General features: G+C 35.5%; 2 protein-coding genes across 2 annotated transcripts; both read right to left on the bottom strand.

Annotated features, from left to right (window-relative positions):
- Nucleotides 1–349: 349 nt before the first annotated feature.
- Nucleotides 350–2860, bottom strand: LOC120008692 (MDIS1-interacting receptor like kinase 2-like). The gene is made up of 4 exons (XM_038859075.1): nucleotides 2665–2860; nucleotides 2499–2588; nucleotides 708–769; nucleotides 350–457 (listed from the first exon to the last, which is right to left on the bottom strand). Exons 1-4 carry the CDS (start codon nucleotides 2858–2860, stop codon nucleotides 350–352), a joined length of 456 nt encoding a protein of 151 aa, XP_038715003.1.
- A 9923-nt stretch (nucleotides 2861–12783) lies between these two features.
- On the bottom strand, nucleotides 12784–17029 carry LOC120008999 (probable leucine-rich repeat receptor-like protein kinase At1g35710). Its single transcript, XM_038859420.1, has 2 exons — nucleotides 13378–17029; nucleotides 12784–13303 (listed from the first exon to the last, which is right to left on the bottom strand). Exons 1-2 carry the CDS (start codon nucleotides 16946–16948, stop codon nucleotides 13008–13010), a joined length of 3867 nt encoding a protein of 1288 aa, XP_038715348.1. The 5' UTR covers nucleotides 16949–17029; the 3' UTR covers nucleotides 12784–13007.
- Between the last annotated feature and the right edge of the window lie 2141 nt (nucleotides 17030–19170).

Raw genomic sequence — 19170 nt, 5'->3', positions numbered from 1 at the left:
TGATAGAATGCCGGACAGTAACATGTGTGGTGTCTATTACATCTACCTTGCCAAGATGTTAGACACTATTAATGAACTGCTAGGCATTTAGATGTCATTAGAAAATGAAAGTTGTCATGACCCAATAACAGGGCATATGACCCGGACATTACCTCAATGGACCAGAGCCCATTGAGGCCAAGCAAGCCTCAAAGCAGATAACAAACCATTCAAATCAAACAGGAAATCATCATTTACATTGTACCGATAAATCCAAAATAACGTCAAGCCCTATCGGCCATACATATCAAAATATCCTATCTGTAGTCAACGGAGCTTCTAAGATCATATATTTATACAGAATAGCAAACTACAAAATGTCAGAGAATCTACCCACACAGCAAGTGTCAAGCTTAGTAGAATCGGATAGAACTCTAAGAAGCTGTAGATGGTCCTGGATTTGTCGAATATAGTCTATCTGAAATAAAAATGTCAATGAGGAAGAGCGAGTCACAAGACTCAGTGAATGAATAATGACTCAAATAATCCAAAGCGCACAAGCAAAACTGGAAAGGTCCAACAACAGAGTAACAACAAAACTAAATAAGGCCCAATGATCAAAACCATGATCGAACATCGGACAACACGAATGCCATGTATCAATCGTACCATATCTTTTTCAAAAGGCACAACCTGAAAACCTTAAATTATCCTTAAACATGGCATACCAACAGAACATGGATAAATTGGAAACCAAAACTGATGGGAGGACTCTCAAGCACAATCAAACCTTAGCACATAAAGTGTCATAAATTAAACCTCAGCACACATGATGGAAAGCCCAACCTACCAGCATGATATTGTAGGCCCTGGGCCATCTCAGCCCAATAACCACTTTAAAACGCGTCATGCTAGTTAAGGAAAGGCTTGTCCATATAAAACACTTTACAAGCCCTCACCCAAGTGATGTGAGACGAAGGGTTTATCACATGAATTCACATAAAAAACAAACCTTTCACAAACCATGATGACCTTTTGAAATTTAGTTGGATAGTAACTGATGTGAAATATTTACAAGCGTACAAATCGCACAAGTAGTAAAGAGTGAATAAAATATCATTCCCACGATGATGTTTTGGCAAATTCAAATATGTGTCAACCTAAGCAATTATCACACTAAAATGGGAAAGCGAATTGTTTAGGTTTGATTTATCTAACACTAAAGCAAGAAATTAAAGAGATTAACAACTAATTAGCAATTTAGCACTTGATTTAATCAACGAAGCAGACAAACATGAAAGTGAGTTTTCAAGAGAGTCAAACACTAGGGTTCCTAATTTCACATCCTCTTATCCAATTGAACTCCATTAATCCATTGATCCCCAATCCTAAATCCAATTGTTGACAATCAATCTCTCAACCTATTCAATGTTCTATTCCTAGATACATCGAAAGTATTTTTAATATAAATCTCTGTTATTCCTAACAATCAGATTAATATATCAAAAACACATTAAGAGCAATGGAAATCATTTAGCGATTGTATAAGTCATAAACCTATATTTCTATGGTTCATATAACCTATGTTCTCTATGGATTCTTGCAACCCTAGGTATCTCCTTCCGATCTTAACCTAGACATAAAATCATCCAAATTGTGATCAAGCATTTGAAAGCAATAAACACATCCACAGAAAATCAACAATAGAATAGAGAATCAAGAACAAAGGATTAATTTCATTCAATCTTCAAAGAGGGGTTCCATTAGGACCCCTAGTTAGAGGATTAGTTCCTCATAACCAAGGAATACAAATCAAGATCTAAAATAGCAGTCATAATCACAAGAAATAGAGAGAGATACAAGAAACCCCCTGAAATCCCAGCTCTTCTCCTTGCTCCTATGCTGCCTCACAAGCTCTCCAAACCCTCACTTTCTTCCAAAAATTGTAGCCCCTTCAAAACCCTAATTTTCTACCATTTTATACTCCCAAAAACCCTAGAGTTGTTTTTCTAACAAGTCTGTGTCGTTTTGAACTGGACCCACATGCGTTTGGGATACTTTAGGGCATTTGAAAATCTTCAAAATCGCTAACTTGGCCTGGCCGATCGATCTGATTTTCTATCTTTCTCTTGCTTCAGTAAAGTGGTTCGATCGATCGGGATTTATATTCGATCGATCAAACTTCTACTCTGACTCCAAATTTGTCCTTCTCCAATCCGATCCAGCTCCTTTCCTTCAATAAGTGTCCCGACACCTTATATGTGCAAATAACAACTTCTTAGGCAATATCAATGCCAAATTGACTCTAAATGGTACAAGATTGCATGTAAAAAGATGTATAATTATATGTATATAATCAGCACTTCAGTAACCTAGAAATGAGTTGCATGGTCGGCCTACATTGTGGATTCACATCTAAGCAAGAAACGACCACCTCCATGATGCGGTGCAGTTTATCAAATCATTAAGTTTAACTAGTAGAGTAGCAGATGAAGATGATGCATTTGACATGATATTGCCTGGATGACTCCCTTTGAGAACTTCTAACGCCAACACTCCAAAGTTATATACGTCATACTTTTTAGTAACCTTTATCGTATAAGTAAGATCTGCAGAATAAAACAAAATAGGGAATACGATTCTATATATTTAAATTGTCCATATAACAGAAGGATGTAAATTTACCTGGTGCAATGTATCCATGTGTTCCAGTTAGTTTTGACCAATTAAATGAGTCCTGCTTGAGAAGTTTAGCGATTCTAAAGTCAGAAACACAAGCTTCGTATTCCAAGTCTAGCAAAATATTTTTGCTCGATATGTCTCGATGAATGATTGGTAGTGACAAATCATGGTACAAGATTCTCTTAGCAAGATTCTCCATATCACTTCGGCAAGAGTATATGAAAAAAGAATATACATTGTATTACGAATAGATATAATTTTATGGGTTTTGATTGTTACCAATCATTACCCTAGAATAAAATTATTTCTGTAAAGATATACAAATTTCTTCTAAATAATATATTGAAAAACAAATTCATCTTGAAAATTGAAATAGATCGTAAATTAATTTTTATCTAATTAAATTAAGAAATTGATTTTAGGGGATGTCCATAAACACCCCAAATAAATCAGTCAGAAATCAGTCAGGCACGCATAGGCCCGTAAGGATGCGAGTGAGTCCAAAAGGCTCACGCCCAACAAAAGATGGCCCAAAGGCCCAGCTGCTGCCACAAGGCAATAGCTATCCCGTTGCACAATATGCCCAACGTGAGAATCATAGTATATTACTAAGATGCAACTTGGTTAATTGGTGGAAAAATTGGTGATAAGTCCATCTCTTAAAAGTGTTATTCTAACAAAGACACTCTTAAAAGTTTATTCCAAAGTCTATAAAGTTTAAAATACTATTCCATAAAAGAAAAAAAAAGTTAAAATATATGATTTTATTGTATAAAATACCTTCATCTTCATCCTCAAACATGGCACAAGTCATGATTCATCTCTGACCTCCATTGGAATTTTCGTCTCCATAGTCGGAAGGTTTGTCCTCACCCCCATGGCTTATTCGACAATTCTATGACATTTTTAGTGATTTTTCATCCCCCATGTTTTTTGTATTCGAACTAGATCTGCTCATACTCACCACGGAGCTTGTAGATCTTGTTGTTTTCTTTCGATCTGTCATCACAACATTATCTTTCATATTTTTGTGATGATTTTCGTGATCTTTTGGTTATGATGTGAGATCTGTAGACTGCAGGTGATATGTTGACCCCGTTTGGTAAGGGTTCTTTAGTAGCATTTATACTACAACTTTGTAGTATAAATGCTACTTGCCATCCAAACAAGCTTTTCTTGACACATAATTGATAGGTATGATAATACCTATTGTTTTTGGTAGAAATATCCCCCTCTTAAGCTTTCTTTTGATAAATAATGAGTGTATTTATGTTTTGATTTGTATTTTGATAGGTTGATTGCGGTTTGGATGAAAAGCGACGGAAAAAGGGCTGAATTGAAGAAAATGTCCACCGACCTTCGTGTGTTCAAATAGTCATAACTTTCTGTCGAATTATTGGAATCGAGCGCAACAAAAGGCATTGGAAACTAGACATCTCAAGCTTTCCGTAGAATCTAAAATCATGCAAATCGGAGGTCATATGGATAAGTTATGGTCATTTGAATCATGTGCCTGGGGATAACGCGCCTAGGCGCACAAATTGTGCACGCCCAGGATCACTCCTGCACGCCCAGTCCAGTGAGTTGGACTTGAATTTCAAGTTGTGCACGCCTAGGATTGCGCCTAGGCGTGGTGCGCCTAGGCGTGAAAACAACGCGCCTAGGCGCGAAAAGCAAATTTCTGGGGTGTTTTAAGTCGCGATTTGTCCGAGCTGCGAGAACTTTTCAACCTCGAACAGACTTTCTGGAGAGCGAAAACAGAGGGGGAAGGTGAATCTTGGAGCTAGGAGGAGAGATTCTTCAACTCCACTTGGATCTACTCAACTCATTGGGTTTATTCATGCCTTTCTCATCTATCTTCTTGTGTTTTTCTCTCATTATGTATAACTAAATCTCTTGTGCCAAGGCTAGGTTGAAGCCTTGGGTTTGATGACTTTGTTTATGACTTGATTTACATATATATGAGTTGATTTGGGTATAAATCTTGTGTTTCTATGTTTGATTGCAATTTCTTCATGCTTGTGGTGTTTGGCCAACACCTAGGTTTTTTTGGATGAAATTGTTTGGAGAATTTGCTTAGACAATAATATGTCAAGTAGATTATGCTTCTTGAAACACTTGATTATGAATGTGTCTCCCTTTAATTAGGTGACAATTTGTATGAATCCTAATCTCCATAGAACTTCATGAATTCCTATGCATGTTTAGACCAATAGGATGGCTAGAATGTATTTAGGAATATCCGACCTAGACCAATAAGATGGCTAGTAATCGATTTTAGGGAGATTCGGCTTAAGTGCGCTAAAACCGACATAGGTACGGATTCGTTATGCCCGAATTAGCAAATATGTGTGTGAATTTATGTTATTCCAAGTCATTTCCCAAGGGGGATTCCGAAGCCTTGGTGTTCTTCTCATATTCGTTAAATCATCTCATTTGCATTAGTTGCATCCTTATTCTAAGAAAATACCAAAAACACTTTGCTCTTTGCTTGTTTTAGTTTAATTACCAAACCAAACAATCTTGAGTTGAACTTTACTTTTGATTGCATTGTCCATATATACATACAAATATACATTTGGATTAAACATAACACCGTCCCTGTGGATTCGACCCTTGCTTATCATTGTGCTGTAGTCGCCGACTAGTACACTTGCTAGTAAGGTTAATTTAGACCCAACAATAATTCAAGGCCATTTTCCTAGCATTTTCTTCTATTTTGGAAATGCTACAAAATGGAACCATTTTTGTAGCATTTTCATTCACATTTTGTCCTTATCTTTGTACTGTTATCCTCATAACACCCCTTATTCCTCTTATTCTCTCTTCACCTCCCTCTTCCTACTCTTCCCCGACCCACCTGGAGCCCCCACCAATTCTGCCGCGATCGACCTCTATTCGGTTCCACCAACACCCACAGCAATACTACCAACAGAAACAACCACCGCAACTCTTGCCGAGGTATTCCCTCTCCACCCGTTGGCACTGGCACCCCATACACAGCTTCGATTTGGTACCCCAAGTTAGAGCCAACCCATATTCAGAGTCAGTTTCGATGTAGAGATGAAGAATTGAGAGAGAAAAAATAGGGAGACAAGAACCATGGGAGAAGATGAAGAATTGGCAAAGAAAATAAAGAGAGAAGCGACGAGTACCGTCCATGGGAGAAGATAATTTTGGGGAAGAGATAAACATGTAAAATATATTACAATTTTAATATATTTAAACATAGTAGATAAATAATATTAAATATATTTCTTCTTTTAATTTCTCTTTAATTAATTTAATCTACATAAAAAATGTTTGTCATATTCCTTTTATTATTTTAAAAATCTAAATTTTTTATTTACAGAATCATTTGTTATTTATTTTTGTATTTATTTATATTTGTTACAACTAAAATACGTCATACCCCTACACGTAATTTGTCACAATGTTACCCAACATAAATGTTACTAACAAAAGTTGAATCAAACACTACCAACCATTCATGTAGCATATCTGCTACTTAAATTGTCGAGCATTTCAGCTACCACCATTTCTGCTAGCATATCTGCTACTTTGTAAATGTTTTACCAAACTAGGCCGTTATCTATTTTGATTAATTTGATATCTGTCATATTGTTATCTGTGTTGCTAAATGTTATTTGTCTTGTTAAAATGTTATCTATCCTTAATGAAATGTTATCTATTTGAAGTTCCAAAAGGACCAAATCGATAACATATCATAACAGATCTAAAACAGATATAATATCTACAGATTCAGATTCGATTTCAGAAGAATATTTACAAATAAAAAACATATATAATATTGACAAAGGCAAAACAGATAAAATATCATATACGAAACATATATAATATCTACAAATTCATATCCAATTTCAGATGAAGAAAAATAGTTCGAAAAAGCAATAAAACCTCAAAGATGATGCTCCTAGGTCCGTGAAGTTGATTGGTGGTGTTGATGATCACCGAAGTTGGCCGTATTGGTCGGATCTAGCTCTTTTTCAAAGGTGACCGTGATTTCGAGAAGCTTTTTTGGCAAATCAAGTAATAATTGATGTGCAGTGATGACTGGGCTTTGATTGGACTGACCAAGAGCTTCATTTCGACAGTTCGTTTGTCGAATAGGATGGCCAGAAGGTCAATTCCCAGTGGTCGATGTGAAGGAAAAAGAAAAGAGAGAGAGAAAAAAAAGGAGAAAGAAGAATCATAGCAGGCGCATGATAGTAAAATGGATGTTGGGGATATTTTTATCAACTTAACACAAATATACTTTTTTGTAATGATTTTCCTGCTTTGTCCTTTTTGAAATATATAAGTCCCAAAATATCTTTTTACCTAATTTCGTCTTAATTGATTCCTATCTAAATTCCTAATCCCAATACAATTTGAATTATCTAGAGAATAGATTAGTAATTCAAATCAATTAAAAGACTAATTGATATATTCTATTATAAGACTTAAGCCTTTCACTTAGCAATTTAAGTATATTTCTCAAGTAGGTGACACAAGGCCAACAAGCCTTTGGCCTCACTTCACTCAAGTGTATAAGATCAATGACATGGCATATGTAAAACATTTAAGTTAAGCATAAGCAATTATCACATGAATCATTTAGACAATATATAGTGCACATTTATGATTATGAATCCAAGGCATGTTATGAACAATTAAGAGTAAACAATCAACATGTAGTTTAGCAAACAGCCATAACTTTTTAATCATTTTCTCTAGCATTGTAGCACATATTCAAGTCAAACATGCTCACACACATTTGGCATACAATCGTCATCAAAAGCACAATATTGACCTAGAAACTAAGTCTTGGTCCAACATATAGTACCTGGTGCTATGTAACCATGTCTTGTGCTAGAATCTGAAAAATGAGACTTGTATTCCAAATCTTGCAAAACATTTTTGCTCGTATGTCTCGATGAATGATTAAGCGAATATGTAGCCCAATGATAGAGTTAAGGGGTGCAACTTAAAATTCACAGGTTCTATTATTCGAAACAGCCTCTCCACCAGATGTGGAGTCAGGAATTGATATGTGATAGGCTAATGCATTTTGATTTGTTCGAAAAAGTTTTTTTGAATACTCATCTTGATGTTTGGTGTTAACCCAAAAGATTAACATAAATACATATTACAATAGATGAAAACTAATTAAAAATCATGTCAAATAAAATAATATATAAATGTATAACTAGAGCACATAAGTATTGTTATGTATTATTGTTTAATGTTAACAATAATTTACTGTATAATTTCAAGGTTACTATTGCTATGTATTGTTCATTACTATTAAGTAATAAGTAAAAGGAAACTTTTCAAACATCATAATATAAATATATAAACATATATATACACTTACTAAAAAATGCACATAAAAAGACATATACACATAGATCCCCATGGTATGTCGTATATCTTAAAACCCCCTCCGCCTATGTTCTCCACATATTATGAAGGGTAAGGTTTGACTAAATCCTACCTATCCCTAGGGATGGCAACGGGGCGTGGCGGGGCGGGGACGGGTATGCCATCCCCGTCCCCATCCCCGAACCCCGAACCCCATCCCCGCCCCCGTCCCCGTCCCCATCCCCATCCCTTGAGATTCGGGGATCCCCGTCCCCGACCCCGATGGGGATGGGGATACCCGACCCGTACTCGAACCCGACGAGGAGAGTTCAATTTTTTTATATTTAAATTAGTATTTAGAAATTAGAGTGTCGAGATTATCAAACTAGTATGTTTAAATAGTTAATTTGTCAAAAACTTTAAAAAGAAATTATATTAATATTTACATTGTAGTATAAAAGTATTTAACTATTTATACTATATAATGTATAGGGTTTATGACTACATAGGGTTTACTTAGAGTTTATGACTACATGAGATTTAGAATTTAGGGTTTACGTATATGATTAAAATGATCCAAATTACAACAAAAAAGATATTTTGGTTTTGTTATTTAGTTAGGGTTTAGGGTTTAGGGTTTAGGACGTATTGAGTATATTTGAGTTAATGAATTGAAATGAAGTATTGAGTATATAATTATATATAATATGGACTAGGAGAGCATATCATATATTTAGTTAGGGTTTAGGGTTTAGGAAATAAGGATGTAGGGTTTAGGGTTTATGTCCTTAGGAAGTAGGGTTTAGGGTTTAGAAAGTTGGGTTTAGGGTTTAGGGTTTAGGAGAGCATATCATAAATTTTATTATGAAAAATATAAGAAGATAAGTATACTAAATACAAATTAATATTCATATATATGTACAATATATTATATAATATATATGATATATATATATATATAAATATTTATTTATTTATTAAAGAATTAAGTTCGGGTCGGGTTCGGGGCCGAGTATGACATTACCATACCCTACCCGTCCCCCACAACATTTCATTCGGGTGGCACCTGAACCCGTACCCGAACCCGAAATTTATGTCCCCTATCCGGAATTTCGGGTCGGGTTCCCGGACCCGCGGGTGGGATTGCCATCCCTACCTATCCCTGACCCATCCACTGTGAAAGAGTTCGTTACCTTTCATGTCTCGATGAATGATTGGTGGTGACAAATCATGGTGGGCATGTAAGACAAGGCATGTGGGACACCTGACATTCACTCTTCTACACCAATTCAATTATTTTTTCCTTCAATCATTGCCAAAAATTTTGGCCCAGCTCCCACTTTAGAAGATACCCCATAGATTAAGAGTGCGTATTTTGAATGTGTGCAGACTGTGGAAGCCATAGAACATCATAATATTATGATGCCTTATCTCTGTGAAATCCTTGACCTCCTTTGAAATTCCTTTTAATCTGTCATAATGTCAAAATCGTATAACCGTGGAATCTCTTTATAGCGACAATATCCAAAGCCGGCCCTAATCATTTTAGTTCCCAAAGCAACAATGTATAGTGGTGATTTATTGCAAAAAGAATTCGGCAACTACATCAATCTTTAAAGTCTCAATATAACAACAGCAACTTGGTGCCCCATAAGAATAATATTCACCAGATTTCACAATTTTGAACTAACATGCAAGATTGCAAATGGCATCTGTAATGGATTAACAGAGTATGTCCTATGCCCTCATAACCTACATATCAATACCCCATGAGGTTCTGTTAATACATAAACATAGATCTAAATTCTCCATGCTAAGACTATTCTCCACTTTTTTTAAGGCTTTTCTATAGGAATGAGGGGCCTGGAGAACCTAAACATCTGTCCTGAAACAAAGCACACATCCTCCATTGGCTAGGCTAATTTTTGGGTATACTAAAAAAAATTTAGTTAATTGTGGGGTCCCTAGGCCGGTTGGTGCCCCAAGCCCTAACTTTGACTGTTTTGGGTTTGGGCCGGCCTTGACAATATCATTTAATGGAAGCTTAACAAATATACCACTGGATCACATGTTTCTAGTTTATTTTGTAAATTATATATATATGGACGGTGCTAGCAGGAAAGACCAAGAAGACTTGGAAAAGTCTACCACTTAACTTTTCTTCATTGGAGTTGCTCATAATTTCCTAGAAGACATGCCAGAACTCCCTGCCACTACTTGCACTCTGCACCAACATTGTTAGTGCATGTTGAACGAAAAGAATCTTCCTATTAATGCATTGACAGAGTCAATAGTAGTAGAAGTAAGGGCAAATGCAATGGGATTTAGGTTACTTGGCCAATATTTTTATTGACCCGGTCTCACCTCTATTACATAAAAAGTCAAGTCAAACACGTATTCTAATACAGTCACATCAGTAAAACACAAATTTCTATACACTTTTTCTTCCCACCTAACCCAACAACATTTCATTCTTTCATATTATCCACAACAAAACATCAAATATCAATACATCCACATCAGCAAAACACTTATCCCAATACAGTCACATAAGCAAAACATATTTTATAATACAACCACATCAGTAAAAGACAACATCTTTATTGGCCCAATACCACTTCATCATTACATTTGCCCTTAAATGACCGGTGCGGATGGTGTATCCTCCAACAATAAAAAGTGACAAAAATGCATTGATCATGAAGCTCACTGTTAAGTATTGTCACATCACATTAAGTATTCACGATTAAATATTCACCATTCATACACCAACAAGAACGGAAACGTGGGCCCCCACTTCTTATCTATTATAATTCCTAAAACCACCCTGGGCACGCGTGCATGAGTGAGTGGAATTTTTTATCAGTTTTGACCGTATGACGTTATAATGGACTAAAGTAAAAGAAAAATTAAATAAATTTAATTTTAATTATTTAAAAATATGTTTATTGTATTATTAATAGTGATGCAAACATGTCAATCAAACTACGGATGACAAAAAATCGGTTAACGATTGGATAACAAAATATGTTTACGAAATATTTATATGTCTGAATCTTAATCCGGATTGGATTTCAGACGTACTAAATTAACTAAATCCGAACAAATAAATAGGATAATAGTCTAATGTGGGTTAGGTTCCAGACAAGTAAATCGAATAAGATTTATGTGTTTAGACCTCAGTTTTAAACTAGACAAAATTTTGTGTTTAGACATAGATTTCGAACATGTATAACTTATGTTGAAACATATTATGCTAGTTTTAAAATGCTATCAATTTGAACAATTTTATTAGCATTTTCATTTCTATTCCTTTTATGTCCTTAGTATTTCATTGTTGTTCTCATTCTATCCCTCACTCATTAATTAATTAATTATCTTTATTTAATAATATTTATTTTATAAATTATCTTCATTTTATAAACTATTTTTTATATATACATTTATTTGCCTCTGTTATAACTAAAATGCATAATACCCCTGCACGTAATTTGTCACAAATATTAAATGATTTTTCATTTATATGCATATTATATGATTTTTCAAGAGGTGTAAATGTTACTATGTTACAAATATTATAATTCAGTGAAATTATTTTGGGATAATCGAGTTAATTGGGGATAAATATTTTGAAGCTACAGGGGCTCCTTCACTCTCAATGCAACGCGATTGACTGTATTTTTATGTCAAAAACAAGATATTTGTTTAAATTTATCCTCCTTCAAATATTGATAGTAGATAACCCAAATCTATGTGACATGCTGATCCAGCAATGAAAATCACGATTCGTTTCATGGTCTCTCCTCTTGTGCGAGACGGACTGACAACCATGAAGAACTTGAATTTTAAAAAAGATAGAGAGTGAGGGTGAGAAGGAGATAACTAGGGTAAATACAAGAGAGATAGTATGAAAAATTTTGAATTTTAAAATTTTTTACAGCTAGTCAATGACATGGATATACCACTTTGGCACCATATAAACTTGGGTTTTGTTGGGTAGCGCTATGCGTTTTTTTTTAGTACAAATAAAAATACAATATACGATACACCACCAGAGCAAACCTATGAAAGTACAAGTGTCAACAAATCCCACGCAGGAGGTACAAATCAAGCCCATATAGGGGTAGACTATCAAGCCCACGCGGGGGCACAAATAAATTTGTCACTCAATCAATGACTCATTTGCGGTAACAATATGTGTTGGGCTCTATGTCATTTTTGTTTATTCATTAATTGCTTAACTGTCAATGGTTTTTATCCATCCATGTCTCTTTCTAATTTCTTAAATTGAAGTCAAAATTATTAAGTTTTAAATATAGCAAATTTATTACCACAACAGACTTTAAACGAGTCACTGTCTAACAACAACTAAAAAGAAAATATCAAAAAAGAAAATAAAAAATGGAAGAAAAAAAAATTGTCATTGTCATAGTACATGGACAGTAAACTCTAGCTTTCCCACTTTAAAACGATCAGCACTGGGCTGACAGCTGACGCCTGTGCGTGACTATCGATACGTAAGAGAATAAAAAATGACGTTACACTTTTCATTGAGGGCTGTCATTTGTCGATGTCAATAGGGGTTTATATAACAAAAAATGAGGGTGTCAATAATAACACCATTTTTATTTCTCACACTTCATTTTTTAGGATCGGAGCCTTCATGCTTTCTTTTTAAAATCAATGGGATTGCACATTATATGCAAACAATGCAAAACAGGCTAATAGTGACTTGTACATTCACTTAAAATTGATTGATGGAGTTACAATTATTTTGTTTTTATTTATAGATCCCATGTCAAATTACAAATTTATTCACTCATTACTCATTGATCATACACTATTATAGTCCCAGCATCAATAATTTGGAGATGCAGATATTATTACATGTTATCTCATAATTTGCTTCCTTAAACTGCACAAGACTTTAGTACTATTTTCAAAAGACAAACCTTTCACGAGCCATGATCACCTTCAAATATTCAGTTGGATAGTAACTTAGAAACGAGTTGCATTGCCGGCCTACATTGTGGATTCACATCTATGCATGAAATGGCCACCTCTAAGATGCGGTTCAGTTTATCAAGAACCTTGTACCGTGGAGGTGAAAGGCGTTGGTCTAACAAATCATTAAGTTTAACTTGTAGAGTGGCAGAAGATGAAGATGATGCACTTGACATGATATCGCCTGGATGACTCCCTTTGAGAACTTCTAGTGTCAACACTCCAAAGCTATATACGTCACATTTTTCAGTCATCTTCATTGTATAAGCAAGCTCTGTAGATTAAAACAAAATGATGAATATGATTCTATACATTTAAAATCAATACAATAGAAAGATGTAAATTTACCTGGTGCGATGTATCCATATGTTCCAGCTAGTTTTGACCAATTAGATGAGTCCTGCTTGAGAAGCTTAGCGGTGCCAAAGTCAGAAACATGAGCTTCGTATTCCATGTCTAATAAAATATTTTTGCTCGATATGTCTCGATGAATGATTGGCAATGACAAATCATGGTGCATGTAAGACAAGGCGTGCGAGACCCCTTTGATGACATTCATCCTCCTACACCAATCCAATTCTTTCGCTTCCTCGTCGTTGCTTAGAATTTTGGCCAGGCTACCTCTCTGAAGATAATCATAGACTAAGAATGTGTATTTTGAATGTATGCAGAAGCCATGGAGTTTCACAACATTCCGATGCTTTATCTCTGTTAAGGCCTTGACCTCATTGAAAAACTCCTTTTGATCTGCTGAATTGCTACTGTCAAGTAAACTGTGGAATCTCTTGACAGCTACAATATCACCCGATGGAAGGTCAACTTTATAGACAATTCCATGAACTCCTTCCCCAATGCAATACATGACATCGAAGTTGTTAGTTGCTTCCAAGATGTCTTCAAATTTCACTACGCTATCAAGAATAGATAATGTAAGTGATTGCTTGTTGTTCTCAGGGTCGCCCTTCCTTCGTCTTTGGAAATTACAAAACACAATAATTATCACAAAGCATATAGCAAGTGCTCCCAAGAGAGGAAACACAACTATAAACACAATCTTATATCTCTTCTTTGAACCATGTTTATCTTCCCTGTGTGGCAGCTGACATGGTTGCAATCCACTCACATTGCCACACAATCCTTTGTTTCCTTGGAATGCTTCCGCCGGAACACCTTGAAATACTTTGGTGTTTGGAATAGGACCCGAAAGATTATTGAAAGAAAGATTTAGGGTCACTAGGTCTTCCAACTTGGTGAATTGTGCTGGTATTTCTCCGATAAGCATGTTATGACTCAAATCAAGTTGAGAAAGGTGAATTATTTCTGAAATTTGAATTGGAATTCTTTGGCTGAATTTGTTGCAACTCAAATTCAAGTCATGGAGATTCGACAAGGCTCCAATGCTATCTGGCATAAAGCTCAATATGTTCCTTGATAAGTCGAGAACTTTGAGATCGGTAAGTGATCCGAGCTCAGGAGGAATACGGCCAGAAAGATGATTTCCATTCAACCTCAGATTCAACAAATTAGTCAACTTTCCCAACTCTATTGGAATCTCCCCGACCATATGATTCATAGAAAAATCAAGATCATGTAGCTGTGTCGAATTTCCAATCTCTGGAGGTATCTTACCACTAATGTTATTCCTAGTAATCCATAGAGTGGCTAATCGTGAGCATAGACCCCATTTAGGTGAGATTTCTCCAGAAAATCGATTGCGACTCATGTCAATAAAGATCAAGTTTGGATAGACTCCAAAGTCAGCATCTATATTTCCTTCTAGTTGGTTGTCTTCAAGGCGAACTCTAGTCAAGCTTGTGCAGTTTCTAATGTCTTTGGGTACGGAGCCTACCAAATGGTTGTTGCTTATGCCAAAACGCTGGAGTGATCTACCGCTACAAATAATTTCCGGTAACTGACCAGTGAGCAGATTGTCAAACAAATGAAGATTTGTCAACTTCGTCAAGTTTCCTATTTCTATAGGAATGGACCCAGAAAATAAATTTTGACTAAGCTGCAAATTCTCTAATCTGCTCAACTTTCCAAGGGAAGCTGGAAGTGAACCACTGAGTTGATTACTACTGAACTGCAAGTGAACAAGAGCCGTCAAGTTTCCAATCTCTTTAGGTATGCTGCCAGATAGATTGTTACCGTACAGGTAAAGATAACCGATACTTTTTAGACCATCAAATGATGTTGGAATTTGACCACTGAGTTGATTATTGCTCAGATCTAGATAATAAACAGAGCTCAGATTTCCCATTTCCCGAGGAATCGAACCGTTTAGCTGATTTTGATCCAATTGAAGGAAGAAAAGCTTGGAGAGCTCGCCAAGTTCTGGTGGGATAGAACCGGATAGTGAAGTATTGAAAAGATTCAAGTTAGTCAAGTTACTCATGCTACCCAAAGAAGTTGGAATGGGTCCAACTAGAAAGTTATTGTGGAGGTGAAGCTCAATGAGGGACTTTAGCTCATGACCTATCTCTTGAGGAATTGAGCCATTTAGTTGATTATCATTGAGCGCAAGAGCCTCAAGATGAGTTAGCTGGACAAGTGTAGGTGGGATTTGCCCTGACAATCGATTGTGATGTAAGTGAAGGCCCTTAAGAGTGCTCAACAGCCAAATTGTAGGTGGAATTAACCCTGAAAGTCTATTGATTGACAACTTAAGGAAGACAAGCTTGGAGAGCTGACCAAGTTCAGGTGGGATGGAACCGGATAGTGAATTATTGTGGAGATTCAAGTTAGTCAAGTTACTCATATTACCTATTTCTTGGGGAATTGAGCCATTTAGTTGATTATCAGTGAGCACAAGAGCCTCAAGATGAGTTAGCTGGCCAAGTGTAGGTGGAATTGACCCGAAAAGTCTGTTTATTGACAACTGAAGGATGACAAGCTTGGAGAGCTCACCAAGTTCTGGTGGGATGGAACCGGAAAGTGAATTATTGGCGAGATTCAAATTAGTCAACTGACTCATATTTCCAAAAGAAGTTGGAATGGATCCATCTAGAAAGTTGTTGTCCATGACAACCCCTTTAAGGGACTTTAGCTCATGACCTATTTCTTGAGGAATCGAGCCATTTAGTTGATTGGTACTGAGCGCAAGGGACTCGAGATGAGTTAGCTTGCCAAATATAGGTGGGATTTGCCCTGACAACTGATTCTCTCTGAGCCAAAGAATCACCAGATTAGTTAGCTGGCCGAGTGTAGGTGGGATTTGCCCTGACAACTGATTTTGGTGTAAGTGAAGGATCACAAGCTTGGAGAGCTGACCAAGTTCTGGTGGGATGGAACCAGATAGTGAATTATTGTAGAGATTCAAATTAGTCAAGTGACTCATATTACCCAAAGAAGTTGGAATGGATCCACCTAGAAAATTATTGTGCAGGTGAAGCTCAATGAGGGACTTTAGCTCATGACCAATTTCTTGAGGAATTGAGCCGTTTAGTTTATTATCATTGAGCACAAGAGTCTCCAGAAGAGTTAGCTGGGCAAGTGTAGGTGGGATTTGCCCTGAAAACTGATTCATCGATAAATCAAGGTGGATGAGGTTGGAGAGATGATTGAGTTCAGGAGGGATGAAACCATGAAATGCATTCATGCTAAGATTGAAAGATGAGAGATTGGAAAAAGATGAGAATGAAAAGTTATAGAGCGTACCAAGTATGCCACAACTGGTAAGGTTAATGACAGTGATACTTCCAGCAGTGTTGCAAGAGACACCGAACCAAGTACAATGACTCACGTTGGTTGAATTGAGAATGGACCATGAAGACAAGAGAGGCTGAGTATGGTTTTGAAAACTGGCTTTCCACCTAAGAAGAGCTTGTGCTTCTTCTGTAGAGTCAGAAGCAACAATCAGAAACAGAGTAATCAAAAGAAAAATGGAGAGGAAAAAAAGTGAGAAGGCAATAGGCTTCATTGTGTATGTTTTCTTTCTGGGTGAAGTATGTGATATTGCTACTTCATTGTCTACACATATAAATAGGAAGAGTTGGCACTAAAAGATCATAAAGATTTGGAAAAGTATGCCACCTAACTTAAACTACTTGAACTCTGGATTGACAGGAGTGGCAAAGTTATTCCTACTAAAAAACAAAGTCAATAGACTTACTTAATGAGGAAAGATGACTATTCAAGACGTATAATTATGGGGATCACTCTGTTGAGATTTTTATATTTAAAAGAATTTTCAAGAATATGAAAGGATGGGTTTTGGGCCTTAGGGCCTTTACTAAGTTTTTGGGGTCTTGGTCTTGGCAAAGATATTCGTACTTAAAAGCTAAGTCAAGGTAAGCATGTTTTACGCGCAAGAGACTTATGTAACGAGGAAAGATACCTGGAAGAGTTCAAGACTATTATACCTGGATTTTTCCAATATGAAAAAAGATGGCAAAGTTATTCCTACTAAAAAACAAAGTCAATAGACTTACTTAATGAGGAAAGATGACTATTCAAGACGTATAATTATGGGGATCACCCTGTTGAGATTTTTATATTTAAAAGGATTTTCAAGAATATGAAAGGATGGGTTTTGGGCCTTAGGGCCTTTACTAAGTTTTTGGGGTCTTGGTCTTGGCAAAGATATTCGTACTTAAAAGCTAAGTCAAGGTAAGCATGTTTTACGCGCAAGAGACTTATATAACGAGGAAAGATACCTGGAAGAGTTAAGACTATTATACCTGGATTTTTCCAATATAAAAAAAGATTGGCGGGAATTATTCCACCAATTTCATCAAATTCAATGCAATTATGCATTAAATGGTGGAGATTTAGTGGAATTGGTTGGACTAATTCCAACCCCCTATCCCGCTTAATATACGTATGTATATGGAATAAAAGTTAAATACTATTTCAATGTTAATATTTATTTAATTAGTCTATTAATCTACAATGGGACATTAATTGTAATTATTTCAGTCATTAACTAGTGATTCATGTAGTTACTAAGAGGTGCCGGGGCTCTGTGTAGCTTTTAATGGGGCTCAAAAATATTTTCTAAAAATTTTGAAAAAATATATTTAAATTTGATCAATTTTACGAATCCAACCATATATATTTTGTTTGAAAAAAAAAAATCAAATTCAACATAAAAAATATAAGGAATGTTTTTGATTTATATTTAACGATTTATAATTGTCATATAATTTTTATGTTGAATTTGTTTTTTTTTTTTTTGACAAATAACACATTAGATTCGTTAGGCTGAATACTATACATTTATTACTTTTAAAAAGTTGGTTAACGTTTATATAACAAAAACGTAAATTTAGTTAAAGTTTTAAGGTTGTTAATGATATTTCAAAAAAACTTTAAAGTTTTAAAGATCCTCTAAAAGGCACTTTCGTAATTTTGATTAAAACTCAACAAATTTTAGTCTCCCACGCACGTCGTTTCATTTAAAACACGGGATGACTAATGAGTAGCTGAACAAGCTTTTCGCCCGATTTAATGTGCATTTATGTCATGTCAATAAAGTCAACAAATTTGAAAAGTAAATTTGCATTGTTTATCACCGGTCCTTCCCCATTGCTCTAAAGTCTACAAATCTTTTTTGTGAAGGTATAATGTGTGTATACATATATTTATCATTGTATCAATACATACTAATAATAATAATTTTGATAGAAACATATACTATTGTCAAGTAGTAAGATCCGAATACTTAATTATATTTTGAAACAATAAACAACATGTCGACTCTTTAACTTAATAATTCAATCCAACAAAATACAAAATGATAATTGTAGCACAAACGATAGTCAAAGAGAGCTCAAACATTTCTAAATTAAAATTAAGGTTGAGCATCATAAAATAAACAAAAAATAATTAAAATAATAATAAAGGTTTGGTTGACAATCACACAATCTTTTTGAGTCAAATACCAAACAGCAAAATCCAAACTTCTTCAATTTACAAGTGAGAGAAGAAAATTAACAATAATGTAGGGACCCCAACGGCTGCTGATTAGTACGCACATGAAGGTTGATCAATCTTTTTGTCTTCTCTCTTCCTATTGTCATCCCGTCCTCGGTTCCTTCTTGATCGTTCCTTTTCTGTTCGGCTAGACTCATTGAGGTTCTTCTGCCTAACAGGTTGACATTCTTTACCTCCCCTATAGCTTCGGCTGAGTTAATAAACTTC

Source organism: Tripterygium wilfordii, chromosome 11 (genome assembly GCF_013401445.1).
Source record: "Tripterygium wilfordii isolate XIE 37 chromosome 11, ASM1340144v1, whole genome shotgun sequence".
NCBI classification, from domain to species: domain Eukaryota; kingdom Viridiplantae; phylum Streptophyta; class Magnoliopsida; order Celastrales; family Celastraceae; genus Tripterygium; species Tripterygium wilfordii.
This window is presented reverse-complemented; position numbering and strand designations above follow the sequence as displayed.

Excerpts from the sequence above, each read along its gene's own strand:
- LOC120008999 (XM_038859420.1), bottom strand. The coding sequence starts at position 16,948 with ATGAAGCCTATTGCCTTCTCACTTTTTTTCCTCTCCATTTTTCTTTTG. Across the intron at positions 13,304-13,377 it reads ATATGGATACATCGCACCAG|AGCTTGCTTATACAATGAAG; the intron begins GTAAATTTACAT and ends TTTAATCTACAG.
- LOC120008692 (XM_038859075.1), bottom strand. The coding sequence starts at position 2,860 with ATGGAGAATCTTGCTAAGAGAATCTTGTACCATGATTTGTCACTACCA. Across the intron at positions 2,589-2,664 it reads ACATGGATACATTGCACCAG|ATCTTACTTATACGATAAAG; the intron begins GTAAATTTACAT and ends TTTATTCTGCAG. Across the intron at positions 458-707 it reads AATTTATCCATGTTCTGTTG|ATAGACTATATTCGACAAAT; the intron begins GTATGCCATGTT and ends TTTTTATTTCAG.